The sequence below is a fragment of the Athene noctua genome, chromosome 2, assembly GCF_965140245.1.
Source record: "Athene noctua chromosome 2, bAthNoc1.hap1.1, whole genome shotgun sequence".
NCBI classification, from domain to species: Eukaryota; Metazoa; Chordata; class Aves; order Strigiformes; family Strigidae; genus Athene; species Athene noctua.
The window spans coordinates 145,526,805-145,550,291 of record NC_134038.1 but is presented as its reverse complement, the minus strand read 5'-3'; the positions used below and the strand labels follow the sequence as shown (position 1 = coordinate 145,550,291).

At 40.4% G+C, this 23,487-nt stretch overlaps 1 protein-coding gene across 1 annotated transcript in view; it reads right to left on the bottom strand.

Annotated features, from left to right (window-relative positions):
* The window catches only part of RARB (retinoic acid receptor beta), a 321,227-nt gene that overhangs the window by 176,693 nt on the left and 121,047 nt on the right, over positions 1–23,487 (bottom strand). The window contains exon 2 of the mRNA XM_074900539.1: positions 17,518–18,019. Coding sequence (XP_074756640.1) covers positions 17,518–17,695 — 178 coding nt within the window. The 5' untranslated portion in view covers positions 17,696–18,019. The remainder of the gene's footprint in view (positions 1–17,517; positions 18,020–23,487) is intronic.

Sequence of the window (23,487 nt, the reverse complement as noted above, 5' to 3'; positions counted from 1 at the left end):
AATTTTTGCTGATGAAAACTATTTACTATCAGGGCTCAGTTCAGGCAGTCTGGGAAAGAGAACCTGATTTCAAAGTAGCAACAGCATCAGGGAAATGAAGTGGCGATGTTAATCTTAAAGTTTTAAAAACTGTAAAGATCAACTCATTAAATGATCTCTGCCTTTAAACTCCTGCTTTTTTAATGGGCAGTTTTTGGTTTTATTTGATTTTGTTTACTTAACACTGCCAACAAGGCTGATCTTCATTTTCATTTAAAATCAAAGGCAACTATCAGACAGGCTGTCACTGGGAAGAGAGTCACTAGGCTTCACTCTTCTGCCTGACATACAGGCAAAGGCTTGGTCCTTCAGCTGCTTCTGCATTAGCAGAAAGGAGCTGTGCTGCACCAGCAGCCTTGTCATCCTCCTGGAGAGCAAGCTGGGATCTCTGGAAGCCTAAACCAGTCTCAAGGAGGAACTTTAAAAAAGCAGGTTTGTATTCCTTACAGCAGTGAGGGAGCCTCTAACATTGAAGACGGTGTGATTTGTGATGATGATCTTAACCCAGCACCACTTCAGGAAATAAATTAGTTACTGTCTTTTAAGGCCATTCATACTTTGCCCAAATAAGGCTTCAAGAAAGTTACAACTGAAGTTCTTTTGGCTTGGGGTACTGCTTTTGCTGCCTAAAAAAGCCCATAGAGCACTTAACCAGGAGAAGAAGAATGACGCCAGCAAAGTGCTTCTCGAGTTATACCAATATGTTCATGCTTTGGATTGGGACAGTAAAAACATTGTGAATGAATGAAATAAGCTATAGCAGTAAAAAAATCTCTATTTTGCTGTCATAACAGAGAGCTCAGTAGGTGCCCCTGCAAATATAGTCATGTTACCATATTTCTTAATCTTATTGACATAGGTACCCAGGCAGAAGCAGTTGGTAAAAACCTTACACAAGCCTTAGAGGTAAAAAAGGAGTGACTGACAGGAGGGCCAGGAAGGCCACAGTCATGCCTCTCAGTCTGGTTATATGGTAATACAAGAGAACAAGAAGCAAAAGCAATGGGAGAACAAACTTTGCTCAACCTACTGAAAAGCTGCCCCTTGGTTTTGCAGAGGTTTTTCTGTGACCAGGAAGATTTTTTTCAAAAAAACCCCCTCGTGTGCAGCATTTCAGCGTTGAAAATACGCAATGCAGATTCAAAAGCACACTGATGTTCAGATTCCCTTTAGGTTTCCTTGTCTTGCACCTGTAAACTGGATGCATCCAAAAATCACTCTAGAAAACATTGGCCATGTATAAAACCATGTTTCAGAAATGTCTATTTTATAGCTAATAGTCCCTCCAATCCCTCTACGGATGTGTCCTATGGAGCAGTGCAGCCCTCATATTCTGTTATGTGGACCACAGACAACTACGCTTCTCTATCTGGCAGTCCCTGGAACTGATGCAATCCCATAGTGAGCACCTCGCAGTATCACCACTGTCATTCAAAAGTGTAAGCGAAGTCATCCAATTGCCTTGCCCCTTGAAGTAAATCTTGCCTTTGAGACAACTCCCGTGGGAAAGATTGTTTTGCTACAGGATCTTGCAGACCAAAGAAAATCAATGGGCTGATACAGGAAACAGAGGAGTTTAATTTTTGTGAGACTGTTTTTTAAACATATTTCTCTCAGTGTATGTGACTGAAACAGGACAATGTATCAGGGTGACACTAGAAAAATCCTTAAAATTGCAAATTTTGGCACTAAGTTTTCATAAACCCTTTCCCCATCTCCAAGAATTATATAACAGGCAGTCAGGCAGGAGATTTACAGCTTCCTTTTCAAGCCGCCCAACCATCAATCTAAAGAATCAATTCCTGCTCCTTCCAAACAGAAATGCAACCAAAGACGGACCACCAAAATACACCTCTTTGAAAATACAATTGCAAAGTCAGAGCGTACAGAAGGCACCCCCACCATTAACACAGTTATGAAATTGGGAAGCTGCATCAATCTTTGGCAGCATATTTTGCCTTTGCTGATGCTGTTCTGAAACAACACAAGGACTGTGAGATGATTTTCTTACTGAGTAGCACCATACTTGGAGTAATACATTGCTGGTGGGACTCCCCTGATGATGTATTACACTAATGCATCATTAGGATGATGTTTCACACTGGTGATATATTGCAGTGAAACATAATGAGAGCAATAGCTCACTGGGTGCATAATCCTGCCAGGAGCTGTGCGCCTGCAGCTCTCTGACTTCATTTGCAGTTCAGGGTGTCCAAGGCTTAGATGGATTAGATCCTCAGATACACACAGTCTAAAGGATGGCAAGAGTCAGAGAAATGCCAACATACAGGTAGGTGCAGTTAATTACAGGACACAAGGTACAGTATGCTAATATCGGAATGTACTTTGGCATCGTGTTTTTACACCTGTACAAAACATCTTCAAACTAAAAAGTTGCTGTCGGCAGTGCTGCCGAAGCTCCTTATTCTTACTCTTGCCTGCAGCAGACTGGTTGCTTATAGCCTTGATAGGAATACTTAGCTTAAATTTTCCATGCCAGATGTCTGTTAGAAGAAGGGAGAAGGTTGGGGAAAGGGGGTGGTTGATTGTTGTTAATAACTTCAGTGAAATCAGTTCTGTTCAGCTGTTTCTATGACTGAGAGTAAGAAAAAAAATAGGTAGTTTTGCCAACAATGAAAGATTCTGGTGACCTTTTTTCTGACCTTTTTTTAACAAACGGAGCTATGTGATCTGTATGAAATTTTAAAAAGACCTTTGCACTATGATCAGTGTCACTGACAAGAAGGCAACATTTTAAGATTTGTGAACTCTTCACCGTGAAACCATATACAACGTTCAAAAAGAGGGTAAACTGATATATAAGCAAGGAAGGAACAAGACAGTTTGAATAACAAAAGAACTTCTCCTCTAGTCTTTCACAAAAACATTAACATTTACAATTGAACCACAACTTCATTATTTATTCAGTTTTCACTTCAATACCTTCGGGGTTCTTGACTAAGTCTAGATACATGCACATAAACACACAAAAATATAACATAGATCCTGCATGCAATTTCCAACTTTGCAAATTTATTCAGTTCCAAAAAACTTAATGGTATTTTAGACAACTCCCTAATGTGCTCTACATGTTCATCTTCCAGGTTCTCCAAGATAACAGTCGTCCACAATGGACGGGCCAGACTCCTCTCCGGGGAACATCAGCTTCTATGGTCACACATTCAAAAAAACTTGGCTTTCATACCTGTCTCCTGACAACTGTAACTGAGAAACCATAGAGTATCTAATGAATCAGAAAAAAAGTACAGCCACCTCAAATAGCTAAATGATGGGTTAGTATTTCTAGCCTCCCTCCCATGTAGCCTTTCAGATTGCCTGAGCTATAAGGCTCTGCCTTGTAGATGCTGTCTCCAGCCAGTATAGCAAACAGGTTGGGAATACAGAGGAAAGACCTGATCTTTCCAAGATCTGCCTCTGCACCAGAAATAGAGAGAGGGGAAAAAAAAGACACAGTTTTAGGAAATCACTTCTGATCAGCCCACCAGCACACCCTGGGATAAATTAATTTCTAAGAAGAAGATCATGCCACTTAATTATCATGCTGGCCTAGAGAGGAGCCTGAATCCACCCGTCATGGTAGTGGGTGTTTTCCAAGCAGGGCTGTTCCTTCACCATTGCCCAGGGAGAGAACAAGGACCACAGCAGAGAGAAGGGGCCAGCACAAGCTTGTAGCTTGCGGCATACAGCTGTGCTGTCCCGAAGCCTGGCAATGGCAGTGAAAATTCACTCCTTAAGCAGGTTGCAAGGAAAAAAAACAAAAAAACCCCAAAAAGACCAGAATGGCTTCATGCATTTCCTCCACCAGGCGCCCATGCTAGGGCCAACTGCATCCTGGCCATAAATTCTCTGGCACGGGAGCATTATACCAAGGGAAAGGAATGCCTTTCCATCTGTGTATTTCCCCTCAGGCGCTCACTTGATAATGAAACCAGTTAAGGTCTTTGGGTTCAGAATGTTATTATAGTCGGATAATATTTTGTTTGCAGCCAGGCCTGAAGAACTCCTAAGCAGCACATTACAGGCACCATACACCTGTTAAGTCATGGCGTTTCTTCTCTAAGTGGACAAATCTGTTTTAGCCATCTCCAGAGATTTTCCACTCACAGTTAATTACAAAGCACTGACTGTACTCATTTCCTCATCGCAGAGGGAATCTATAACAAATGTATGCCACAGGTGAAGTCCGTTCCCTCCATCCTTCAGAAATACCAGCAATCCTTCCAGCAGCCCTGGCTGCCCTCCTTCACCTGTTTCCCCAAGCTGTCCCAGACCTTCTGCTCCAACACAAACACTGCACAGAAAATAATAACATCTTATTAGGAAAAAAACTGCATGGGCTGAGCCTAACATTTCAGAAAATAATTTATTACAAACACCCTCCTGAACACAAAAACATTGGCACAGGCAGCCAGTCCAAGGTCATTCTGCAAAGACCTACAGTGAACTTTGAATGGACAGACCCAATTCTGGCTGGTTTACAGTCAGTGATAACATGTAGACAGCCACCTAGCATGGCAGCAGGATTTTATTCACTGCCTGCATAGGCATACCTGGCTACAGAGATGTTCATGTTTCCCAACGATTTGGGGAGCAAGTTTGTTTGAAGTGATTAAAAGACTCACAAAAAATTTGCCCCTTGTTGGATTTGAAGCTCGTTGGAGCCAGTTTCACCCTATGATACACATCCTAGTACATAGTTTTGAGCCAAAGTATCATTGTGCCTTGTACAGTACAAGATATTCTGAAATCAGGTCAGGCAAGATAAGTATTCTGGGTAGAAAGATAAGGGAAAAGTAGTCCATCCTAACAAAAAGTGATACTTTGTTGTGACAGCAACCTTTCTTCATGCTCCTCCTAGCAGGCTGATGTCTGATCCTGGGCACAAATCCTTGGAAATAAGTCTCCCTGACCTTAGAGACATACGTTAGGTCAATGGTTCCCAACTTTCCGGACCAATAGACAATTGACAACGATCAACATTTTTCTCAAATCGTCACACACACTTATCATCAACCTTGTGATTGGAAACTCGATAAAGGTGATGTGACTCAGCAGCGTGGCTCTAATGCCTTCTCCATTACTTTTTCAGGATGACCAGTGCTCGGCAGACACAGGCAAAGAACCCCCATTGTCTGGTGTCATCTCTGAGAAACTCAGAAATTGAATTTGTTCACTGGCTCCCAAATTTTTAGATTTTTTTTACACCAAATCCCAGGAGCCATCTGCCTTATGTATCATCATCCAGGGATAAGCCCTGCCCCCCCCCCCCCCCCCAACCCGACTGCACTTTCCTTTACTTGGCTGCCAAGAACCAGTCTAACCTTCCTAAAAAAATACTTCTGCATCCCTCTCGCCCCAAAGACAACATCTCACTGAAGATGTGACCCTTTCACTTTGAGGATATATACAAAACAATTCCTCCAGTAAGGAAAGAGGGAGCAGAAGCATTTTGTGTAATTATATGTATGGGATAAAAGCACAGAAGCACACAAACACCACAGAAATCAAATAAATAAAACCAGACACAACCAGACAAGTTGCACGGACAAGAAAGTAAAGAAAAAGATTAAAGGGAGAGTTCCTGGGTGACGGGTATGTGGACGGCAACTTGAAGCTACAGGTAAGGAAAGGGACTTCAAGTGCTGGATTCCTTTTGTGATTGTATGTTACTGAATAGCTCTTTGCCAGTCTCAAACAACAGATCTGACCCTAAATCTACATTTTTTCCACCAAATAGAAGAAACATGCTAGACCCCAAAATGTGCCCAGTGCATGCGATGAAAAAGGAGAGGCATTAGCTTCAGAGAGCCCTTGCAGCAGTAGGACCTCAGGAAACCAGTTTTGACAGCTTTGTCTAGATCCTCTGAAATATGTTTTTTTCCCCCAAAAGACAAAGTTTACCAAGCAGGGACACGCATTTCTTATCACTTCACTGCTTTCTTACTGGGACTATAACTGTGGAGACATCTGGGCAGCCAAAGAAGTTTCAGTGGTCCAGAACTGACTAAAAAATGGATTACCAAAAGTAACATCTAGGGAGAAAAAATGCACATATCTCAGTCTGGTTTTTAGTACTAATGCTCCTCCTATGTATACTTCATTATATTTTTAAATTCTGGGTTATCCAGTGTTCAATATTCTCAGCACTGTTAGCACACATGCAGGGCGCTTTACAACAGTGACACAGGTTTGACAGAAACTCCATTTAAACTGCCCGCATTAGTGACTTTCCACATAGTGGAAGTGGAAAACTTTCCACTTTACACTATTGATGGACTGCCTCAGTTAGGCTTTACCTTGGTTATGGAACACTCCAGCTTCGTCTTGGACCACAAGGTAAAAATTTTTTGGTTATTGAAAAAAGTGAGATGGGCAGTATTTCCAGTCTAACACTTTGGTACTTGCTGAATAAAACTAAGCATTTTTTGGGACTTGTGCTGTATGTTTTAATTCACCTTCCCAAATAATTTAAGGCAATGATTCACATTTTTTACTACAAGCAAATACAATTACCTGTTCTTAAAAATCAAAGATATGGCAATATGTTTTCATCAAGTTTGTGTGAGTAACTACATATTAAAATGGCAAACATCCCTTCCAATAACATCCTGGCAGAGTTTGCTTCTTCTGCAAGTAATAAAAACAGAGGAAGGCAAACCGTGCTCCAAGATGTTTGGCTGAAGCGCCATGAGACAGCTGATATGTTCCAAATGTCTGTCAGATCACTTTTGAAAACCAACCACCACTAATCAATATTGAAATCTTTCTCTTTCTGGCTTAACTATATTTCTGTTTTTGTTAAACAGAAGAAAATTGCCAATTAGTTGGACTCTGCCAGACCATGCAGCTAGGGGAAATATACTGTCAACCTGACCAGTTCAGTTAAGAGCTAAGATGATGTAGTTCAATTGCAGTTCAATTATGATACTTAATCAATCACCGACTGCACACGCGAGTTTTGTGAAATAAGCTGCAGCACCTTACTGTTGGTCTATGCAAGAAGCAGGTCAGTCTCCATGGGCTGACTTGTTTCTAAGCATCCAGCCGTTTTTCTTCAGAAGCCCCAACTCAGCTTTGCATTTCTAAGATGTGAGTTTTCCTTCACCTCCATCGCTTGGCCAAGAAGTCAGCTCCTTTTCTCTTACTCTTTGTATGTCTTCCTTTTCTTGATTCCAAGCTACTTGGAACAGAGATCGTATCTCCTTCTTTGTTTGGAAACTCTATAGCCGTTTGTGTGTTGCAGTGGTATAATAAATAAAAAGTAATAAAAATGTTAGGAAAGTCCTTAGAAAAGTCTGTGTTATTTTTACAATTACTCATGCTGTTGCTATTTAAGAAACAATGCCAGGAAGATCTAGGACCTGAAGGGGACTTATAACAATTTTTGTAAGAATACACTATTGAAACGATGATGTTACTGACAGCAAAGTGTTTTGCAAGGTGTACGGCTTCTCCTGCTGCTTTTTTGAGTGCTTCTAACAGATGTTCAATTTCAAGTGGTCTGCAGATACCAATAGGCTGATGGTTCTGCAGGAATCGGAGCAGCAGATGTGCCCTGCATTATGTTTTGCTATTCCCTTTATGAATTGATATGTCACCCTGTGGGTTTATAGCTAGTTAATTTTGTAATGACATCACTATTTCTATACTTTTAATGATTCTCGCAGGATTTAATTTCTCAAATGACAGAACTCTTGATCCTGGAATTGCTATGTGAAAGCAATATATCATAAACAGATTTGTTTACATGATACAGTTCTATTTCCCAACAAATGCCTTCACTGTTAGCTTTTAGGTAATGCTGGTATGCAGGTGAATTCTTCCGAAGACTGCAGATTTACAACATGGCCTTGTCTCAGGGCTCTAAACTGAACGTCTGTGCATCTCTCTACAGGATTGTTACCCTCAAACAAGTATCGCTCAGTGGCTGGAAGGGATAAGGATAAGAAGGGAATAAGGATAGACATAATGGGGATTTCCACTGGTTCTGCTGTAGCCCCTAGGTATCGCCTCTCTCAGATGCTGTGCTCGACAGCAGTGTAACATTACTGCTTGCATGGTACCCAGATAAAAATCACAATGCACAGGAAATTGCACTGCATTTTCCGCTGACGGTGACCTGACTGTGACAGGGCAGCGCTCCGGCTCTTGGCTTGGACACTTTCAATCTTAAAAGGGAGCCAAGTTTTTTCTCCCTCAAATACGGCTGCAGAGGTTGTTAAGAGCCCAGAGGTTTTGCAAGCCCTTGGGCAGAACCTGTGAAAAAAGCTGAGGGCTGTGCAGAGCGGGCAGCAGGACACCACCTTTCTCCCCTGGAGTTTTCAGTATTGTTAAAGAACCTCTTTCTTTTTGTTTTTAAATACAGGGAGGGAAAAGTGATGCTGTTACTGCTATATTTAAGAGACTTTTGGCATTTTCTTCATAAAAACTAATTTTGGGGTATTTAATAATTGACTGGAAAAAAACAATGCAGGTTGTAAAAGGTTCTAATTAGGTATGTTATGTTATGTTATGAAGCCTTGAAACTACCTAAGAACTTTTGAGAAGCAAAAACTGCATAAGCATACATTTTTCCCCATATCTCAAAAATTATATTCCCACATTACTGCAAATATCAAAATACATCTTTAGTAAAAGCCAGCTTTTGAAAAGCATCTAAGTCTTAAATATACAGAAAGAACACTATCCACTCTTACACGCCCTTCCTGATCTAGCTGAAAGATAAAAGCTTTAATTTCTAAGAATCAACTAGGTAATTTTTGCACACATACAGAAGAGGATGATCTCCAGTTGTGATCGCAGACAGAGTCTCCATAGCCTTTGCAGGAGCTGTGTGGTCAGGTGGGGTCTGAATCTATCCCTAGGAAGGTAAAAGGATGAGGAGAGCATTTTTGTGAGTTTTCCACAGCATTTGTCCTTTTTTTTAAAAAAAAATAAAGTTTCGACTTTATTTCTTGCAGTTCAGATGTCTTTGAAAGAGCAAGTATGAGCCTCAGCGCAAGTCTGAGATTTAAACATATGAAACTCAGGAAAGCTAACGTCAAACTTAAATCAAATTTGACTAGCCTTCAGCACTGAAAAATAGTAAAGATCAAGCTCCACCTGGAGGCCCACACCTATTGTTTGCATACATTAGCTGACGTCCATCCAGATTTGAACTATAAGCAAGCGCGTTGTGTAACAGCAGGCAGCATGCCGAGCCCATGAACGTCTCGGACTACTCAAAAAGCAGAAGCGCATTCCTCAGAGACATGGCACACCACAAGCCCTCCAGACCCACCTCTCTCGCTCTGCTCTGGACTTCCAAGAAATGCTGAACCAAACTCTCCCATCGCCTGAACTCAGCATTTCTCTCCCCCAAAAGCTCCCTGCCAGGACTTTCTTCCAGCCCCTCTTCCAAACACCTTGAACTATGGGATGAAAATCATGCTCAAAATTTTGCTACTCTGGCATAACTAAACTACTTATACTGGTGAAGCTCATTTGTGCAGGCAGCTGGACTTTCTCGGAGGCTTGCCTGAGAAAAAAGGACTACCACAAGCCTACAAGTCTAAGCCAAAGGCACACTGCCTTGGGTCCTGCCTTCTCCAGCATAGAGGTATAGCCATACAGAGACTTCCAGTGCACCTCCAGTGCTTCCCCTCTTTCAAAACCTGAACTCCCAGACAAAACATGGGCCCTGCTGCCCATACATTTTCCCCTACAGAGACCATGAAGGAATGAACACACACACATGTACGTGGCAGATGTTGGGCATGTTGCTCAGTGCACAACTTCAGGGTGGCTCGATACAGCAATCAGGAGCTCAGCTGCCTCACCCAGATGAGACCCACTATATTTAGGGTATGACTACTTTCTAAAAATGCATTATCTAGACAAAACAGTTGAGTATCTTAGGGATGCAGGTTCTGGTTTTCCAAATATTTCTGATATTTACTCTGACATTTCCTCTGAGCGTGCATGGTGTTTTGAAAGGAAAGGAGTTTTCTGTTGCTTAAGGCCAGTCCTTCCTGTTTGTTAGTTTATCCCAAACTGAAGTTTGCACGTGAATAAAACTGTTGCTTTGTCTGATTTCAAACATGTGGTAAAGGAGAATCTAACAATTTTATGAGATATAGTTACTTTTGTAGAGGGTGAGTTTGCCCTGGGGAATTTTCTCTGACTAGATTTATCACAAGTTTTTTGAACCAGATAATTTTGTTTGATAGCACATCTGGCAGCATCATAAAATCTTGACGTCCCAAGCTATTACACAGGAATTACTTTTGTAAATCATTTATGAATATTACTGATGTAGGACTATTCTGGGCAGTAAGAAAGGAAACGAAGCACTGAAGGACAAAGGAAGGGAAAAAGGATTCCCTGCCCTTTCGGGGCTCATCAGATAGGGTGAGTATTTATCATTTTAAATGGGAAACATGCTGTCATTGATACAGCTGAAAAGTCCACATAACCTAACACAACTTGTTCCCCATATTCCCTAAATAGGCAAAAGGGGAAGATATTCTAGCTGAGGAAAACTGTAAATTGATCTCTCCTGAAAAAAGTTTGCTCTATCTGAATCTTAAATAAGGCTTCCCAACTAAATGCCCGCATACTGCTAAAAGGATGGTAAACACAAAATAACAACCCAAGAAGAATAAAGGAGGAAAGTCTTACCAACATCAGCACTGAAGCAAAATAAAAGCACTTTTTAGCTTAAAAAAAAAAAGTATTTACAAAAGCCCCATGGTGACATGCCTTTGAACATGGCAACATGACTGAATGGAAACTCTCCATGTAATTAAAATAACATGATTAAGTTTTCTTAAAACTGTTGCTGCTAAACATATACTTTTGGATGTAAACCTATCAAAATGAAAGATTATGTTCCATTTTAATACCATGAAATATCACACAATAAACAATTCTGGAAGACTGCATCTATTGCTTTGGGTTGGAAAAGCATCAGACATTGAGAAAACTTTGGGTGACACTATTGTGCCAAACCCAAAGTCTGGTATTATTTTCCTTTCGAATGATACACTGCATTTCATTTGTAATGGATGAATCGACACCAAACACACCATCACCTGGAGGAGGGGAGGCAGAGGGGTCATCCAGTAGGACCCAGAAGCAGGGGACCGGAACCAGCCCTTTGCTCTGCATTCCTGATGTCCTCAACCTCAGGAGTGTCTACTGAGTGTTCTTTTTGTTGGGCCAGAGCAAAGAAAAACGTCGTTCGCAATACTTCATAGAAATGTATTTCCAACCTTAGGTAAGAAGGCATTTTGTTGGGGAATTTCCTTGCTTTGGGGCCCATAAGGAGGGAAGGAGCAATTCTCTTGACAGCTCCTGTTACACTTCCAAATGCCAGGCTCCTTCAGACTACAGCAGGTCTATGAGGGATGCACAGAGCCATTATGGAGCACATGCCAAAATTACACCACATGCTCTCTCTGCCAGAGTAGAAAATTTCTAAATTCGGCTTCCTCCCAGAAAGCAAATTCCTGTCTGTACACACCCAAAACCGATTTCTTGCAGATGAGAATGCTGCCCGCTAAAAAGCGGACTGCATCTGCAGGATGACAAGGATTCACCTCTGCAGTGCAGAGCTACGGCAAGAGCCACCAGCTGCGCTGAGTCAAGAGGTACTCCTGTTTTTTTAGAAAATGACAGTACTGAAAAAAGAAGCTCTAACATGAAAAAATAAGTTTAAATTTTTTAATAGTTTCAGATTAACTACAATCAGAAAATGTTAATGTAACATAGTTTTATTAATCAAAGCATTGATGCTTCCAAGCTGCACAAAGAGCCCAACCAGGAAAAAGCCCACAACATAAAAAAAAGGAAGAACTGAAAAGAAATGGTGGTTTCCAAGGTCATGAATGATATCTGCAAGGTATCATCTGGATATTGCTCCTCAGACTTGCCAGCATGAGGCAACATTGGCTGTAGCTAAGAAATCTGATATTCATATTCTGTTTATCCCACTCTTTCTGAATGCAAACACATGTTCTGTCTTTTCAATAAAGACGTGCAACATATGCACTGAACAGGTACATTAGAAGTCTTAAAAGTAATCTGTTAATTGCAGATACACGTAAATGAGTACATAGCAAGCCTTCCTAGGGAGACAGAACTGGGAAAAAAGGAAGACAGTCACACTAAAATTAGAAGGCATGAAAAAGCTCAACAACATAATCAAGCATGTTGATGCATATATTGTTTCCTAATTCAATACAACCATTATAATATTATTTTACACAATTCCAGAATGCCAAAGAGTGATGAGGGGTTGGTGGTTTTTTTTAGTCCATTACAGACAGCACTTGCCTCGGTAACTGTGCCAAAGGAAAAAAATCCATCATGTATTAACCATACTCCAACCTCCAACAGAAATATTCCCCATTTTGTGAAGTAAAGTGAGATGTGGGAGTCCTTGACCTTCTAAGTAATTAAGGGAAACAGAGACATTCTTGTTTTTATTAGACACACACTAAACTATTTGAAAATAATTTGAATAGCTGGAGAATTAGTGTATTTGCCTGTTCATGAGTAGTGCAGATAGTTTAGAGTTCTCTTGGGGGCAACACATCGTAATGAATATCTGCTATTCATATTTAATGCAATCTGCCAAAGAGTGCTTTTGGGAGGACTTTTTGTGTCAATATAATGATTAACAACAGAACTGGAAAAGTAAATGAATTCCTGCAACGGGTGGGGCTGGCAAAAATATCTTGCAGTATTACACCAGTAACACTGGATTTAACTGTACTCTTTTAATGATACCAGTGGAAAAACCATTTCCCAGGAAAAGAAAAAAAAAAGCAAGCAATCTTTTAAGTTGGAGTTCGAGTGGTAAATAACCAGCAATAATGGAAAAAAAAGCAATTCCAGCAGAAAGCAACACTTAAACAATCTGCGTGGCCTGAGCATATCTGAAAAGGCGGAGATGCAATACTGACTACTAAATATAATAATTAGTATTTACATAGCGCTACTCAGAAGTAATGCCGCCGTTAGTTCCTTGTCTACCTCTTCCAGTTCCTCAGATGATCCTACTTTCCATACATTTTCTCATACTTGAAAGATTTACATAAAACAGAATATAAAGTTCTTTATTCTTTACAACGCACTTTTAAAACACCCCAGACAGAAATGTATGGAAGAGCTTGGCTAAAATACAACAAATGACCTTAGTGCTGATTTTTCTCCTTGACATCTCAACAGTCCTCTAAATAACACATTCAGATTTATTTATTTATTTTTTAAACTATCTGGGTGAAGCATTCTTACTAAGTTTATATAAATTCCAGGACATTCTTGTATCAGGCTCACTGATCTCCCCTGCCCCCTTACCAAGCTACTCCCTTGCAACAAATGAAGGCAGAATATTGAGGATCTAAAGGTTCACGCCGGCAGCCTAAGGACCAAAATGTGGTGGGGGGCTAGAGGTAGAATATGGCATTGCTTCCATTGAATGCCATGGGCTACACACATCACCCCATTCAAGCAGGATGCCTGAAGCAGGATGCTCAATCCAATCAGAAAGGGAATAATTACCAAAGTGTTTTATTATTTAGTGGCTCCCACAGTGGTTATTGTCCAGACTCTACCTTAATTTGATCTAGGACACACTGAAGGATTACTTTCATCACAGCATAAACTCAGATTAAGGTTTTTTTCCTCCCTGTGACACAGTCTTCAGCTCACACCAACTGGCTTTGTTATTTAGTGTCTTTACCCATGTTAAATTCTGTAAAACCCATTGTGGTGAACTAACACTACAGACATCTTACAAAGATACTCTACCAGTGAGCAGCACGGCTTCACCTTCCCAGCGCTAAGATTCGCCTGTGAAACTGCAACATTGCTGTGCACCTTGCAGTTCCATCAGCCATAACATACAGACAGTACCTCCCTCACTGTTTTCATGATCTGCATGGCTTTTACATACCTTCCTTCTCAAATTTCAGGTGGTGCTTTACTTGGTTAGGGGTTTTTTTTGTAGTTTGTTGGGGGGGGTTTAAGACTAATTTTTATAATTAGTCTTTTTCTAGATTATATATTTTATATATTTTATATATTATATATTTTATATATTATATATATTTTATTTTTATATATAGATTGTTACATCCACAACAGATGCTTTATAAAGAAGGCAAACTCTTCTTAAACTGGTATTTTCACATCGTGACAGTTGCCTTACTGGTCTCTGGCAACAGCATTACCAATGTTAGGCTTCATGATGGCAAGATGGGTCTCCCAGAACTAATGAGCAATGCCACCCAGATACCAGAACGGCTTGTGTGTGCCTGCATGACTGCTACTCACCTGAACCTAAGAAGCTTTTACTTTAATAAAATGTCATGTAACAATATTTGCCCATATTTATTTATTCCTCCCCCAAATATTTCACTAACATTTTGTGATTGCAAACATATCATGCTCTGTAGGACCTTTGTTAAGCATCCATTTCCCACAGCTGCTCCCAGTCCAGCAGAGCACCGAACCCTGGTGGTCTGGGACAGGCTGGCACATGACCCAGAAAGTATGGGAATGTCTCCAGTTTCGCCTTCCCTTACCATTCTAAATGAGCCAAGCAGTAACCTCCTGAAACAGTCTTTGCTTTTTTTTTTTTCTTATATATAGAAGCAATTACTCATTATTAATGCAACAGGGGAAACCTGCATGCCATCTGATATCAGGCATGAAGATGACTGCTCTGTGCTGTATGGTGTAATACAATGGTAGGTAAATCAATCGGCCTTACAAAAATAACGATCTTCTTGACCATGGTCTTGTTCGGTGCTAATGCATAGTTCATGTATGCATAAAAGGGATATTTTTTCATTTTCTGACCCCTTTAGAACTGTGACCAGCCCTCTAATTATTAAGTATTTTGTACTATGTATCTCCGTATAAAAACAGAAGCCAAGTCACAGGTCATGGAGGTAACACCATTATTAACATCAATGAAACTAAATCACTCCATCCTGAACACTTATTGTAAGCCCCTTGTGCTCGCAAAATTCATATATCTAAAACACCATTGTCTGTTTAACAAGACTGGAGATACCTACCCCAACTGTAGTTTAAGGTAACTTAGTACAACTTTATATCAAGTTACTTGCCATCATGGAAAGTCTAAAACCAAGACAGAACAGAACAAAACAGGACAATATTGTGAAGTTTTAAATGACTGTACCTTCAAATGAAAGCTGTTGAAATGCATTGCTTTAAAAAGATCGAAGAGATATTTATAGCATTTTTGTTATGTAAAACCATTTCTATCGGATTTTGCATAAATTGAAAGAATCTGGAAGATAAACAGTACAATAGCTTCAAGCGTGTAAAGAGCAGTGGCTTGGCCAAACTTTAATTTCTTCAGGTCTTTGCAAGTGAGATCTATATGCTTCTACCACCCAGTATAAGTTCCAACTTTAATAGAGGCCATCAATCATACCGACCTCAGCCCATGGGTGGCTTCATTGTAAGAAAAAAAAATAATTACAAAAAAATATCCACAATGAAAAACAAAAACCTGAAATATAACCCAAAGCTCAACCTGCTTGCTTCCAAGAACTTGTCTCCATAACTCTAATGATATTAACCTTAAGCTCCAGAATCAGAAGTCTACAGGTTTCGAAACAAGACAGACTGTTGGCACCAAAGATAAGAAAACAGTAGTACAAACCAGAAGAGTCATCCTGCAGGGGACTGTGTCTGAAAAGAAATTCTCATTCAAGTCACCCTCCTCCCTGTCTTGCCAATTTTAGCTGGTATTTTCAAATACTTCTGCCTTGAGCTATGCACAACAGCTGCCAGGCTGTCATGCTCAGTCAAGGCGAGCCAGTGCTGCGAAGTACCTCAACAGAAATACTGTCCTGAAATGCTGGGGCCAGGGCATAGACACACAAACCCAAAGATTCAAAAGTAACCACTTATTTTGCATTTTTACAGAAATTCATACTTAGCACTGCTTTTCTGAAAGGCTGAACACTGACTTGTTTATTAATCATTAATAATGCATCTGCAACACAGTCTTAATTCCACAGGAACAACTTGCAGAAAAGAAAAACTCTGCATTTCCGATCATATACATTTGATATTTACCAAGGTATGCCTCAGAAGTAGTTTACCATTAACTAGTAACACTTTTTCTTCAACAAGTGAGTGCAATACCAGGGGGATAAATTCAGTAGAGTATTCTGATAATTAACCCAGATAATTTCTGACAGGATTAGAAAACTGAACAGTTACTTGTAGACCTTCTGGTGAAAGTGTTTCATTTTTCATTTCCAATAAACACCCTGCAATAAAACAGTGCAAATAAAAGCCTGACTGATTATACCTCTTCCCACACGTGACTGGATGAAAACTGTTCGTGTAACTGGGAAAAACCCCAACACTTTACTCCAAGGCTGCCCTGTCTTCAAATACGCATATATGAGACATGAAGCCAGAGTTAGCATTAGGCAGCACAAACACCACAACTTTAATCTTCAGAAGTTTTGTCTTCACTGTGGTTCCCATTCATCTTTGAAGCTCTAACTCTGTGTGCTTTTGGCTGAAAGATGTATTAAGGGCACTGCTGTAACAAGTCTCCTTTTCCTTTAGTAGAAAGTGTAGTTGTTCTGCAAATGTGCTGTTTGGTCAAGACCTTCATTGAACAATCACAATAATGTTTTTAAGCAATCACCTTCACAACAAACTGACCCACAAAGCTATATACATTCTGGTTTTCCTCAAATGGGTGATAAATACATCAGTCACCCACTGCAAAGACCACATATTGTCCATGAGATGCTACTTAAAGAGTATCTGGGACTGCTTTGTTTGGAGCCACCTAAACATACATAAAACTAAGACCAAGCAGAAAACGGGTGTTTGTCATAAAGTGATGAATAAAAAACTTGCGCAATACACTCAACAGTGCTGAAAACGTGAGAGTGTTGCATGTGGAACTCAGCCATAGAACTCAAGTGCTCATTCTGCAGCCATTGGCAGCTCACAGCTACTAGCTGTCCACTGGGCTGCTCTTCAGAAGCTGCCCAGGAAGAAAGCAGTTACTTACAGAAGAAAATGAAAGTCGTATTAATTACTGTACAACTTGAGAGAATACTGTACTGAGGAATCACTGCTGTTCATGAATACACAACGGTCAGTTTTTCTTTAAACACAACATCGGATTCTGCAGCTAACAATAATGCAGGGTATGCCAAAATCCATACCAGGTTTTATCAGCCCTCATTTCCACAGTTTTGGTATATCATACAGTTGCATGCTTATTTTTATAAAAACAAGATTAAGTGAAAATGTTCATTTCAAAACAATGCATGCTCTTTGCCCAAGTAAAATATATCATAGATGAGTAACTGCAATTACTCTTAAAATAATTTCAGAACAAACACAATCAGTCTTTGACAGAGGAAAACTTGTCAATAAATGCTATTAATACCAAGCACTTACTTGCAGGTGACGGGGTGCTACATCCACTAGTTGGTGGGTGACTCTGGAGTCCATGGAGGGAAGGTAGCGACAGTCCACCAATGACTGGAGGAAAAAGTAATGGATATGGTGCTGCTGGATAGTGAGTCATATGTCCATTCACTGCTGGTACTGGACATGTGCGGCTACTGGTTGTCATGTTAACACCTCACAGTGTATAAATATTCTGTTGCATCACTCCAAGCCAGCAAACAGATACATCAACTTGTGAATGAAGAGGGCTGTCAAGCCTGCAGGTACGGCTTGAGCTGGATTGCGTGATGATGAAAAGGTAATTCACTAGATCAGGTCCATCCTATATTTCATCACTGCTTCCTACTGTTCTGTTTTCCAGGACATTCTTGCTCTGCAGACCGTGGACAGAAAGTCTTCTTACTCTGGGTATCAGAGCGCAGCAGTTCAGCTGCTTACACAAATGTTTTTCTGGGAGAACAGTTGCTCTACAGATGCATACTGATACAGTCTGTGGGAAGAAGAAAACAATATATTGATTATAATATACGTATTTTTAATATATACACATAGCAAAATCGTTTATCCCTTTGCTACATTTGTTAAGTGATTACTTGTTTATCAGTGTCCTACAAGATCAGCTTGATGGTTACCTGGGGGTAAAATTCTCACTCTACTGAAGCTAACAGCAGAACACACATTAACTCGATTTCCCTGACTGTTGTGTTATCCTGAAAGCAATTTCTGGTCAAAGGATAGTTAGCTTATCTTTTTATCTCTTAAAAGATACCTCACTGATCATTCTCCGTTCTTTTTTTTTTTTTCTTTTCTTTTCTTGGGGGGTGGGGGAACTGTTTCAATCATCAAATAAGTAAGCATCCATTAACTCATAAGCTGAGTGAGCAACATGATGGCGATACACTGCTCCTGCATTCTGCTACAGAACTCACTTGCTCTCATGACTACCATCTTCAAAGTCATCCAGAGCTACACACACTTTCCTGTTTCACCCAAACGGCTGGTGCCTACTGAGGCATCCTAATTCTCTCGGTCTCTGTACCTAAAGCCTCAGACTGAGAAAAGGGCATTTCTTGTGCTATTCTCAGCAGTGAAATTTGCTCCCACCATAGCTGTTTAAGTCTACATACAGTGAATGACTGGTCTTCTTGGAAACAACCTGCTTGTGAAACTCTAGTGCTACCGGTGTCTTGAGAGCTACTGGGAAGGCTGCAACTGCTCCGTATTGCAAACACGACTCCTGCAGTTATTTGTGCAGCGCTCCAGGCAAAAGGCAGTGGCTCCTGAGCTTCATTTTACATGAGGAGTTATCCATCTCCTCCACACACATGTTGTAGGAGCCACAGACAAAACTCAACCACCCAAAAGCAAGGCAGTCCAGGGCTGCTTAAAGGCTTGGTGTCCTAAGCAAACATCTTATGCCCTTGCATCTGCTACAGTCAGCAATCAGTAACAACATCCAACGTTATATAGCATATTTATTTGTAATTCTTTGAAATTATAGCCTGAAACCAAAGACAAGAAGATTTTTGGGTGGGCAAATAAAGGTAGTGGTGAAATGACTTGTCAAGGTCACAAAGCAAAATCGATGCCAGGGGAGGGTAACTGCGACAACACAACATTGACTATCACTACTGCTACTCAGTCTACTAGTTGTCAGTAAGAATTCAAATGAGCAAGGAAAAAAAGAAGAAAAAAAAAAAAAAAAACAACCCCAAATGCATATGTTTGCCTGTCAGAGAGCAGTGGAGTGTTTCTGCTCTGTGTGGAATACCAGCAAAGGTTACCAGCTGTGCATGTTTTCAGACAGCAATTTCTGCTGAGTGCAGCCTGCTTGGGGATAACAGAAATGTAGCTTGTAAGTATTTGATAACTGTGTAAATTATGCACAAAATACCTTTAATGCTAATGGAGACAGACTTATGCAGAGATGAGGGGGTACAGCGAGCTCACGCACAGCTGTTGGCCGTGCCGAACTTGAGGACCACATGCCTGGAGACTGGTGAAACCAAGCAGATCTTTTGAAGAAGCCTCAAAAGCCAAAATACATCAACTCATTAACACACAAAATGAGACGAGCCATCATAGGTGACTTTTACCTAGCTAAAGCTTTACAAAGCTAAAGAGACAGGGAAAGCCAAGTATCAAAGGAATATGCAAAGAACTAATGTTTTCTAAAGCAATTCCACAAAAATACTATGCTCAAAATGTTTGCAAAAAAACCACCAAACAACCAAATGTGAAAGGGATGTTGATGAAAACCAGCCCCAAAAATCTATGCATTAAATTAATCATAGAACAAGGTCACTTGTTTTTAAACGATGTAGAACTCTGGAAAGAAAATTAATTTTATAGAACTAATACATTCAATTATATTTCTATTAGCCAGAAAAATGCAGAGATAATAATAAATTATAAAAATTCCCAGAACCACAACATCAGATATATTTGTATGTTTAAGTGACAAGTATTCAGAAAAGAAGCAACTCCTCCAGGATGTAGAGGAAAAAAAGGCCACTCAGGGAAACTCTTTGGTCACTTCCTCACCCTTGGAGGAACATGTTCTGTGATGGATCTGGAGATGACAAAACGCAGCAGTATTATAACTGCTCAGTATGCAACTCCATATGAAATACCTAACAGTACCAAAACTAGATTATAAACCTACAGTTCTGCATGCTTATAATTTCATGTGAGGTGCAATTATATAGTGAAAATACTATCAGAAAGCAGGTTTCTCTTTCATTACTCAAAAATCACCCCAAGGAAATTTCTTGCAGATAGGTGTGCAGATAAGGCTTCAGAACTTGTTCCTCTCTAAAGTTCTTCAGATCTTCTCTCTCTCCGAATAAAGGCAGAGAAGAAAGACAGTGTAAAAGGTATACTATTCTAAACAGTGTATTCTTTGATGCCACGTATTGTCCCTCAGGAGCAGCAGGATGTTATAAATGCTCACGTAGCTGAACATCTATCTATACGATGGTTGAGAAGGAAATTGTAGACAGACACCTATGTTCTAGCAACTCCATCTTCTTCTAAAGAAGCAACCACCATTCGTGTTCTGTGGTTACCGAGGGACTTCAAGGCACCAGCTCTGCTAACAGTGATTACAGACCCATCACCTCCACTGCACAGCAGAGGACATCATGACATAGGAACTGCTGCAGCATGGGAAACCCAAAGATCAGTTGTCCCCATTCATGCTAGTTCCATAGCATTAAAAACAACTTCTAAGGCAAGACTTCACTCGTGTCACCAGACTGACATGTTCATGCCCCTCAATTCGCTGATGAAGATCCCACACTGGACATCAGCTGCAGACAGTTCTAAGCTGAAAACCTTTTTTGTTCAAATAAACCTGCACCACAGCACAAAACACTAAGACACTGTAGGGGTGCCAGCTTTGAGAAGGAGACTCTTCTTTGCTCTCGTTTGCTACAGTAAATGCCCCACAGCTGAAGAAGCACGTCCCCTCTGAACTGTGACACTTGCCCAGAAGCAAGCCCCATCCTTTTTATGCCTTGTGGACCTTGAACACACTCTCCTTTGGCCTACACCTGGATTCCCCTGAGGAGGACGCTAACAAGTTTACCCTAAATGGGACAGGAAGAGCCAGCTACCACAGCTGAGGAGCAACCCCAGAAGAAGCAAACCAAACTGACCACAGAGTCACCTTAGCAGCTGTTAAATACCCATTCATGTGAGGCAACAGCATGGATTTCTGACCTGTACAAAATTTTCAGAAAATGGCTGTTATCAAGTCACTTCAGAGGATCTACCCAGTATATGATGAAAATCCTCTTCCATTAGACTTGGCTTTAGTGACTGTTCATGAGTACAAGGCCATTAGTACGAACAGTATGGAAAAGGATCATACAGAAAAGTTTCTTTGAAAGCTCACCAAGAGATGATCACATTGTGCGCTGCGTTGCATTGAACAGCGGCCAATGACTCTTCTTTGACAGAACATATGCCTCCTTTTTGGTTTTTACAGGCCTTTTATTGACTTGACTTCAGTGATAAAGCAGATGGCCACAGGGGAAGGAGGCTACAGTAGCTCCAGCACAGAGCAGACAGAATATTTATCAGCTGCGGTTAATGCAGCAGGTGTACCTGTCTCATCCACATTTCTTCTTGGTGTCTGTGTAGCTGAACAGAAGTTTAAAACCACAGATTTTCACATATAAGCTCCAAATTTTGACAGTCAAACGGTGACTTTTCTTTTTTTTCCTCTTCATTTCCCACGCATTTTGCACAGGCTTTAATAAACAATTTCGCTTTTCACATATCTGTCATTTCTTCTAGAATGTATTAAATGAATTGTTTCTCATTCATTATATTGCTATTTAGCTTACGCTTAGTAACAATATTTGGTATTATTGTAACATAATTCACCCTTCTGATTTTTGCACTTGCGTAAGATTTTGAGAATTCCTAAAATCCTTTTGCTGTTACAGGTGACTGATGCACATCAACAGCTGGACAGGCAAGAAGCCAAGGCAGGAGGCTTGGCCAGCAGTCCAAGTAGGAAGGTTATGCTCTGTCCTCCCTTCTGCCAACACCACCCTGACTCCACATTCCTCTTCTTCCCCTCTCACTGTCCATAGCAGGGAATTAAGTTGTCAGCATTGCAAGTAAAGCAGAATTTTCACCTTTTTTTCTTACCTCACTTCTGAAAAGGTCAGTGGGGAGCTCTGCCCTACCTGCAGAAATGCTTGAATTTCGACAGTCATTTTAAGATATTCACAACTGTGGCACCCAGCAAACTTTTAAGTGAAATCCACCATCCCTGCACCTTCTAGTGAAGTGCTGTTGCTCTTCCTTGACAATTGGGAGACGAAACCATGAACACAAGGAGAGGCACACTGACGTGAGGACATACTCTGTACAGAGCTGGACACTGGAGAATTTGCTGCTTCAAGACTAGTGGCCTGCAATGTAGCTGTCCCCAAAGTTTCCAGGGTCACAGAGGAAGTCTCTTTTAAGTTCGTTTCCCATTTTCTTGCCAATGCCAAAAATCCCCCGCTCTCTTAAATCCTAGGCTAACTTCTAAAACAGGAACCTCTGGACTGCGAAGGCATCCTGGGCAGTAAGATGGGAGGGAGAAGTTGCTCCTCTCCCAGCAACAAAAACAGTTCCAGAGAAAATTTTACTTGCAAAACCTTTCAACAATATATTACATCTTTTTCCTAAGGGACAGAATTGATGGTGTCCTTATTTATTAGGTGGCTTTGAGACATATTCTAATGCTGTTTTCAAAACAAGTCGAGATCTAATAGTTTCGAGAACCCTTACTGTATTTAATATATAGTTTGTATTGAAATCCCTGATTATGCATATGCTTTCTATTATGCTAGCTGATGGTGTTGCATTGAGTAGTATTGAATAATTCAGCAGATTTAGCACGACTCAAGTGTAAATCAGTCAGATACAGTAACACGATAACCACACTGCCTTTAAACTCTTAAAAATGCATGGAAACTTTATTTCATAAAGGGGTACACTCTGTTTTCCACCAGTCCTCATTGACTGTGAGATGTTGCATTTTTGTTTTCTTGGCTATTCAACAAGATTTAATTAAACAATAAACTAGTTACCGTGACAGAAGTAAAAAAAAAAAAAAAAAAAAAAAAAAAAGCCTTTGGAGTGTTATGTTTCCTTTATTAGCATAGTGATGTGAAACTAAACAGAAAAAGCAATCTAATAACAAACATTCCTTTGAGAAGGGCTCTGGGAGCAAAAGGACATCCACTTATTGTTCAGCCCATCCCATTGGTCCATATACGGCAATAAAGGTACAATAGAAGGAAACAGGAAACAGACTGGCACATCTGCATTATCTTATTAGAGGCTAATGGATATCTGAGAGGAACATGCATCTGATGCTGAATAGTCTGTACCAATCTCCGAAGCAATTACTCTTAATTAGTGGATTCTGTTTATAGATGGAACTTAGTGTAC